Source organism: Agelaius tricolor, unplaced genomic scaffold (genome assembly GCF_023055355.1).
Source record: "Agelaius tricolor isolate 1412-34295 unplaced genomic scaffold, bAgeTri1.0.p SCAF_6, whole genome shotgun sequence".
Classification (NCBI taxonomy): Eukaryota; Metazoa; Chordata; class Aves; order Passeriformes; family Icteridae; genus Agelaius; species Agelaius tricolor.
In genome coordinates, this window is record NW_027269266.1 from 37,392,718 (window position 1) to 37,401,535 (window position 8,818).

An 8,818-nucleotide genomic window follows, 5' to 3' on the forward strand; every position below is an offset into this window, starting at 1 on the left:
CCACCAGAGTTTGAAGGATTTTAGGGGGTTTTTTTTGTTTTTTTTTTTTTTTCTTTTAACTCCTCCTTTGCGTGATTGGAACATGTGGCTTGGGAAGGAAATAATTTCACCGCCTTTCCTGGTTTCTGGACAATTCACACCATCGGGCTGCCCGCCCGCCCATAGCGGCGCCCGCGGGGCGGGGCCGGGCGGCAGGAAGCGCCGTGGGCCGCGCGTTTCCGCGCATCTCCTTCTTTCTCCCCGCGCCTGCGGAGTGGTGCGGCCTCGCCGCCGTCGGGAGAGCGAGGCAGAGCCAACCATCGCCGGGCGGGGGGGAGCGCGGACCGCGGAGGTACCGCTGAGGGCTGGCGGAGGGAGGCGGGGGTTTTACCACGGACCGGGGGGGACACCGCCCCCAGCGGGGCGGGCCTGGTCGGCAATGGCGGCGCTGGGTGGTGTGGGCGAGTCGGGGGCTGGCTCCTGGTTTACACATCAGAAGTAGTCATTGCCCTTGAAACACCGGGGGAAATTATCCTGCGCCTGGTTTTCCCGCACAGCAGGTATCGGGCGGTGTTGGGTCGGACAGAACGGCTCGGCGCCGGCTGACGGCATTTCAGTAAAGGCTGCGGGACGAGCTGCCTTACAGAGCTCTGCAGTCATATATGTGCATATGGATATATATACACTGATAACATATGTTATCTTATACGTTATTATGTATAACGTATATACATTACATTACATTATGTGTGTAATAATATGTATAAAATACATTATCTTACACATTGTGATAATATGATATACAATATATATCATCTAGTGTATCTATGGAACATATGTATGTTATACATTATAGTCTATAATTATTCATATAGAGTCCATGACTACAAATGTGTTTTATATTGTATATTATATATACAATATTATTTATATATGTGACTTGCATTATATAATACATAATATATTATGATATACATATTTTTATACATGTATACTACCTCTTATAAAATCCAGGCTAAGTGGCGTAAAAAATTGAAATGGCAAATTTGGGTCAGGATTTAAAAGAGTGTCCTTTAAAAATACTTTTAAATAATTAAATTTAATATTTGTATAAAATATGTATAAAATATAATATGTGATTGTTTACTATTTTTATTCCCTATCCCAAGTGTTCTTGGCCAGGCTGGATGCTGCTCTCTGCTGCCTGGTCTAGTGAAAGGTGTCTGGGCTCGTGGCAGGGATTGTTGGAATGGGATGATCTTTAAGGTCCCTTCCAACCCAGCCTTTCTGTGGTTCCATGACATTTTTTAGTAATGCTGCTGTGCACTTGTGCTGCCACAGGTCTGGGTATTTTAGCAGGAGTGCCCAGCAGCCCCTTATGGTCTTCATACATCTCTCTCCATTTTACCAAAGAGCTGGGGATGCCAAGTTGCTCTTTGGACAAGGCAAAAAGCAGGCAACCTGTTGAAGCCTGTTTTGTAGGTGTTGGCAGAGCTGTACTGCTCTGCCCTGCTCCAGCATGTCAGATGTGTGCAATAAGACTGGCTTTGGACTATGGCACAGTACAGCACCATCACTACTTGGCATAGTCCTCTGGTCCTTCCTCAAGTACTTGTTCTCAACAGAGGCCTTCTGACATCATTTGCTGTGCCTCTTGTGATGGGGGGGTCTGGTGGTGTTGCTTTCAACAGAGGTGGTGCTGTGCTCCACATCTTGCTCAAGCTACTGGAGATACTGTCCCCTGACAGTGTAATAACTCAAGGCTGATTAAGGGTTGGTAGAGGTGGAAAGAGAAGGAGTCTTGTCCTAGATGTGTAATTACATTAGTAGCAGAACCTAATGTAGTTACATTAGTAGCAGGACAAGTTTATTGACTCCTGTTTGAGTTTTCTAGACTGTTCTGCCAGACATGAAGGTTGAGATGATGATATCCTCAGCTTGGGACATACACTTCCTGGTGAACACACACTTTTTCCCTTAGAAGAGTGAAGCTGTTAATGCTCATTGTTTCTGCCTCCAGTCAGCTGGTGGTTTCTCCAGGGGAAATTTTGCAGCAAAACCAGAGTGCTTCACAGTCTACAGTGGTGCTAAGTCATATTCATCAGCAGCTTAAGCTAGAGGAGCTCACTAGAGGCATTCCCAAAGTGAACGTTTCTTTGCCATTATCTGCCATAACTCATACTATTCCTTGTTATAGACACAGAAACTATCCATTTCTTCAGGGTTGAAAACAGGCTGTCAAGTAAAAATCAGGTTATTAATTTAATGTTCTTGGAATGTTTTCCACATTGTCTGCTTTATTGTTATGTTTGTCTTTCCCCACCCCCTCCACCCCTCTCCATTTACAGGAATGTGCTTGATTATTGCCACCATGTTCTCACAGTGCTCACGGGATCTGGTAAAGATTGCAAATCTTCATCTCCGGAGTCTGAGTTTAAATCTACATTTACAAAACCACAGAAGGACTTTCAGCAAGTCACTGCCTGCATGTCGAAGGAAAGTAGTTGTTACAGGTATTGGCTTAGTGTCCCCTCTCGGTGTGGGGACTCAGTTTGTGTGGAAGCACCTTCTGGAAGGAGGCAGTGGGATTATATCACTAGATGGGGAAGAATACGCAGGCATCCCATGTAGAGTGGCTGCGTGTGTGCCAAGGGGAAACAAGGAGGGTGAGTTCAGTGAAGAAAACTTTGTGTCGAAGTCAGAGATCAAATCCATGAGTTCTGCCACCGTGATGGCCATCGGTGCAGCAGAGCTTGCAATGAAGGACTCTGGCTGGTCTCCCCAGTCTGAACAAGACCACTTAACGGCCGGTGTGGCAATTGGGATGGGAATGGTCCCACTGGAAGAAATTTCTGACACAGCTGCCTTATTTAAAACAAAGGGTTACAGTAAGGTCAGCCCTTTTTTTGTCCCGAAGATTTTGGTCAATATGGCAGCAGGCCATATCAGCATTAAATACCAACTGAAAGGTCCGAATCACGCTGTGTCGACCGCTTGTACCACAGGCGCACACGCAGTTGGAGACTCCTTTAGATTCATTGCTGCTGGTGATGCTGATGTCATGCTGGCTGGAGGGACTGAGGCTTGCATTAGTCCTTTGTCTCTGGCTGGATTCGCAAGAGCCCGGGCCCTCAGCACAAGTTTTAACTCGAGCCCTAAAACAGCGTGTCGACCCTTTGATTCGCAGAGGGAGGGGTTTGTAATGGGAGAGGGTGCTGCTGTGCTGGTCTTGGAAGAGCATGGACACGCCGTGCAAAGAGGTGCTAGGATCTATGCAGAAGTTTTGGGTTATGGACTGTCCGGTGATGCTTGCCACATAACAGCACCTAATCCCGAGGGAGACGGTGCATTCAGGTAAGAACTCCTATGTTGATTGTAATAGCTACTTCATATGTTAATTGTAGTGGGTGCATTTGTTTCTGTCATTGTAAATTTTTCCACAGAGAAGGGATGTTCAATCTTGAATTAATGTTCCAAAAGCTTAAAAATCTGAAAAATGAAAGAGCTTCTGGTAACATTGTGCCCCAATTCTTTTTTTTTAGTAGGAGGATGAAGGGCAGTTCTCAGTAGAATCAACCTTTTTCCATAGAGTTCTGAAAGCTTTCTCTGTGTGAAAACATTTTTCCTTTGGTGCATACCGCTGTTCATATAAATAAGTCTCAATGGAAACCTCATTTTAAGTTGTTTGTGGTGAGACAGAATCTTTGCAGGTTCTCCTTCACTCTTTTTCCATCGAGAAGATAGACCCCCACCCCCCTGCAAAAGCATGTTATTTGTTGCAAGAAATCTCAGGTGATGAAAGCTGTAGAGCACTTAAAAGATCTGGTTTGTTAGAATATTCAGTACTTCATTCAGATGCAGCTAAGAGTGTTGGTGAAGGAGCATAGCAGAAATACACTTTAGTACTATTTAGGGAGGTGGTAAAGCTTCATCAGTGTTTATCTCATCAAAACCAGTTCACAAGTAGTTGATACTCATCGAATCATTATCATTGACCTGATTAAATTGTCAGCTAAATTACATGTGGAAGTTGGAGAGCTTCATGTAAGCTGAGTACTATTGCTGGCATTGGAATCTTTGCTAAAGATTTAGTTTGCCTTATTCTGAATGTATGTGAATATTTAGTACCAAAGTTCAATGTATCACTGCACAAATAGATCAAACTTCTGTGTTTGCATCTTTATAAGGTTAACAGATTTTTCTAGAACTGTAAATATACCGTGTTTCCATCGATGCTCTTTGATTCATATTTAATTGTTCTGCAGACTTAGGTGTGAGATGAGTAATCAGGAGTGTCTTATCTCATATTTTCAGACTTGTTTACCCTTGAGATGATATGGCAATATATTATAATAGAATTTTTGTATATTTTATGATTGCAGTAGCATATAAATTAAATTCACAGTAGGAAGAGTTGAAAATTAATCTGGGTATCTCCAAAATGTTGAGCATTTCCACCCTTGAGATAAGATAATACATTTTAATACTGTCTTCAAGCCAGTAATTTGTTACTGCAGTGGTATATGGATTAAATCTGGAATGTATGTGCTTATCTCACTTTCCTATAGGAATTTTATTTGCCACATCAAAAAAAATTCAGAGGATTCAGAGGAATATATTTTTTGCCATCTTCTAATAACTGCTTCTGTTGAAGGCCAATATGTATGTTGGAATAAACCAGCAGGAATGAGAGGCAAAGCCAGACTCAGAATTGTGGATATAAAGAATGTCCTATACAAGTAATCTGGTATCTCCTTAAGTGAATAAGTTCATTGCAGATAATGTATTTAACTAAATTAATATATCTCATAACTATCAGTAACCTCTTTTGCCTGAATATTGGCTCACTATCTAGTGACAGTGAGTGTCAGTGGCCTCCACCCTAATCTAAGCAGGATGCTTCTAAGGGTAGAAGGCTGTAGTAGAGACATTTAAATTTGTCCAGAAGCTTGTGCTATCTGTTTCTGAGCTTCCTTTTATTTCCTTGTGCTTCATAAATTTCAAAAGAGTCAGTGGTCTTTTGCTCAGAGGTGTTTTGTTGTTATGTGCAAGGAGAGATATCTGATTGATCTTCTTTGAGGGAAATCTATGAGAAATTGCAGTGTGGAGCTGTGTAGATCCTTCCACAGTTTTCATAAAAAAAACCAGGTTTTAAAGAGGTAGTCACAGTGCACAAGTCATCAGGAGTCAAACTAAACATACCATGCCAGGGGTCGAAGAGTGTGACTTCCAGTAAATTTCATTATAAAATGAAATATAGGAAATTGTGCTATCTCCTTGACATTTTCTGGTCTCTGGACAGCATGCAAAAGAAGCTCATGTGGAGGATGGCTGCAGATGTTTTCTTTCATTGCCCAGTATTTTTGTTGGGGAGTGCATCTCTAAATTTTTGTAATAATGTCAGTAGTTATTATTATTTTTGTAATAATATTGGTAGTTATTCAAATTTTGGTAGCATTCAATATTGGTAGTTTTCAAATTTTACAGTGAAAAGGGTGTTTGATACATTAATGTAGTCTGTAGAGACTGATTTTCATATCTTCTTTTCTTCTTCTTTGTATTTCTCCTAGCTGTGGATTTTTTAACAGCAAGTCTGATTTTATAGTGGGCCTCATTTTTATTGTCTTCCTCTGGTACCTAATGTAGATGTTCATGTGCTTAGTTAGATGAGTTAACCTCTTGTCATTTATATCTCTGCTAAAGCAAATTTTCACACTTGATAAACATTTTAAAACAACCTATGCTTTTTCTTTTGGTTTGTACATTTGACAGAAATACTTTGGGCAAATCAGCATTCTGTTGTCTTCCTTTCCTTAGGTGCATGTCTGCAGCAATAAAGGATTCTGGGATCAAACCTGAAGATGTAACATACGTCAATGCACATGCAACTTCTACGCCTCTAGGAGATGCTGCTGAGAATCAAGCAATCAAGAGACTTTTTAAAGATCACTCACATAATATTGCAGTTTCCTCAACAAAAGGAGCAACAGGACATCTTTTGGGGGCTGCAGGAGCTATTGAAGCAGCTTTTACTGCACTGTCCTGCTACCATGGGATTTTGCCACCTACTCTAAACTTACAGAAAACAGAGGCAGAGTTCGATCTCAATTATGTTCCATTGACAGCTCAGGAGTGGAAGACGGACAAACGGCGTATAGCTCTCACAAATTCATTTGGCTTTGGTGGCACTAATGCAACTTTGTGCTTTGCAAGTGTTTAACTTATGCTGTCAATGGTGTGAAAAAACGGCACCAATGATGATCTTCTGCACTGCTATCTCTGGTGTATTCTGTAATATTTTCTTTCTCAGCTTTGAGAGTTGCTCATTTGATACATAAGTTGCTCATTTGATACATATTCACCCTAACATTTACACCAGTAATTATTTTAGAAAGAGGGAACTTCTTTTATTCATTTTAATAAAAATAAAAAAAGATCTATTCTTTGTGTGATGAAGAAGTTTTTGTTCTTGACTAGAGCAGGTGACATGGTTAAACTAAGTTAGAAAAGATTTTTCTATGCATGTGAAGAAATTGTTTGGAATCTTGTGTACAAAAGAGAGGCTGGCTAACAAGCTAGGACGCCACACCTGACAAATTAACTGCATGGTAATACAAGGTTTATGACTGAGCTCCCCTTTGTTACCTACTCCATATAGAATACTGCCTTTTTCCTCATGGTGAGTTGTCTCAAATATCATGATTCTTCTGCACAAGTGATATTCAGGGGACAATAATATAGACAGACAGTCATAAGATTTCTGGCACTGGTTCATTTTCTTTTCATCTTTATTCATTTCCATTTGTTGTGTTTCCTTGTTGGCCATGAGCTAACATTGAAGGATGCATACAGCATGGCCTGTACATCTTCCATGTGGCACAGGGATAGAATTAGTAGGTCATGCATGACCTGTTGAGTTCTGAAACCTTGTACAAGCATAGTAAACGAGTATGGCACTAAAGATTTAAAAAATAGTTATACAGAAAGGAATAAGTATCTTGGAAAGTACCTTTTTTTTCTGCCAAAGTGGAAAAGTAGAACTAGCAAAATTTTTCAAACAAGGTTTCTTTTAGGGAAAAAAATTCTCTTCAAGAAATAAATCTGAGAGAACAGGAATAACAAATTATACCTAAAGTTAACATATTGATGAGGGTGTAGTTTTGCAAAGCAAAATTAAAGGAATTTGTCTACTCCTTCTGGCACCAGCTAAGCATCTTAGCCAAATAGTGGCTTGATTGATAGCACATATGTGAGTGAAGTTTGATATTCCCATTGGTGAGTTAGTTCATTAAAAGAATTTTTGAAATTGTCAGTCTTAGCCTTTGACCTCTGTAAGTGGAGGCAAAGTAACTCCACTTAAACTAGATTTAAAATAAGTGACATAAAAAGTAGCTGCACTTCTAAGTAAATTTCATTCTGGAATGAGCTTACTAAATGGCTATCATGAGACTGAGCTGTACCCTAAAATCTCATTATTTACACAAATGGTCTGAATGCTGATATTGAACAGCATAATTTTTGCATTTGCTGTCTTTACTGAATAGAAAGTTAAAGAGGCTGTTGTGAAAAATGATTGGAGAATCATGTGTTGGAGAATGATTAAGACTATTTCAGAAGCTGAGTTCATACAGAACAATGCAGCCCAGAACAGATTAATGAATACTGAGCATGAAAGTAAAATGATATATTAGCAAAGGGAAAATGTGAAAGCATACAAGCAAGACAGAGTATGGGAGTTTGCTGTCAGGGAAAATACCAACAAATCTCTTACCTTATGTTAATTAACAGTGGCAGTACAATGAATGAGGATCTGGATTGCATGCAATATAAAAGGCAAAACATAAAATTCAACAATACCCTCTGCAAATTATATGCAAAAGGAAATTGATTTAAGAATTCAGACTCCAGGAGAGAGTGAGCAGGAGGGTGGTGAATGTGAAGGAAATCATCCAGCAAGCTTCTTCTGGAGATGGTGTTTTTTCAGGTGGTTGTGATTCCGGGCAGAATAAGGGAATAGTGCTGCATTATTATGGACTGGAAGTACAGTCTAACTAGACTCACCCTGTCTTGTTACAGAGCTGCAGACCTGTAATTAATACTGTGACAGAGATGCCTCCTCTACCCTCTGATAGCAGAGATCGTGGCCCCAGGAGTGTTGGGTGAAGGCTGCAGTGTGCCAGCCATGAAAAGATAGATGATACTGTCACAGAGAAAAATAAAACAGAAACGGGAATGATTAAAGATTTTTCTCTCTTCAGCTCACTGCAATTTAATCATCTGGTACAGGTAACCTTTAAACTGTGGAAGGTTTGTCACAACAGTTATTTTAGGTGTTTTGATTACGGATCGTTTTAAGATGCCGAGATGCATTAGTAGAGTACCCTGTAGGGAATCTGGATTTAAAAAAACCCCAACTTAATAGAGCCCAAGTTTAACCCCTGACTATTTGAAATTTGTTTATAGAGTTTTCATTTTTATGTAATTTTTTTGAATCATCTCTTTTTATCACATACCCCACTGAGCTGATCAGGGACTACTTACTGCTAATTATGCTTTATTATGGTAGCTGCAAACATAAAAAGAAAATAGATCTGTGTTGCTAAATTATTAAGTGAGCAAATTGACCGAAGTATTAAAACAATGCTCTCCCTTAAAATGCACTTTTCTATTATCTTCAATAATTGAGAGAGGTAAGCATCCAGAGTCTGGATTAAAAAAGCTTCCCGTTTAGACTTAAAAGTCTCATCATCTCATAAACAAAACTTGGAGATGCAGGTAGAGTGTTTATTTCAAAGCCTACTTCTCAAGTGGTCCAACACTTGAGAAGAGTGTGAGAGTC

The 8,818-nt window shown here is 40.1% G+C and overlaps 1 protein-coding gene across 3 annotated transcripts; it reads left to right on the forward strand.

The window, feature by feature from the left end:
• Positions 1-6,736, forward strand: OXSM (3-oxoacyl-ACP synthase, mitochondrial). 3 transcript variants are annotated; one of them, XM_071429383.1, is made up of 3 exons: positions 1-331; positions 2,328-3,333; positions 4,548-5,785. In XM_071429383.1, exons 2-3 carry the CDS (start codon positions 2,330-2,332, stop codon positions 4,720-4,722), a joined length of 1,179 nt encoding a protein of 392 aa, XP_071285484.1. In that variant the 5' UTR covers positions 1-331; positions 2,328-2,329; the 3' UTR covers positions 4,723-5,785. The 3 variants fall into 3 exon arrangements, with proteins under 3 accessions (XP_071285484.1, XP_071285482.1, XP_071285483.1); XM_071429381.1 differs by lacking the exon at positions 4,548-5,785 and adding an exon at positions 5,797-6,736 and having other exon boundaries at positions 17-331; XM_071429382.1 differs by lacking the exons at positions 1-331; positions 4,548-5,785 and adding exons at positions 389-539; positions 5,797-6,736.
• Positions 6,737-8,818: the final 2,082 nt, after the last annotated feature.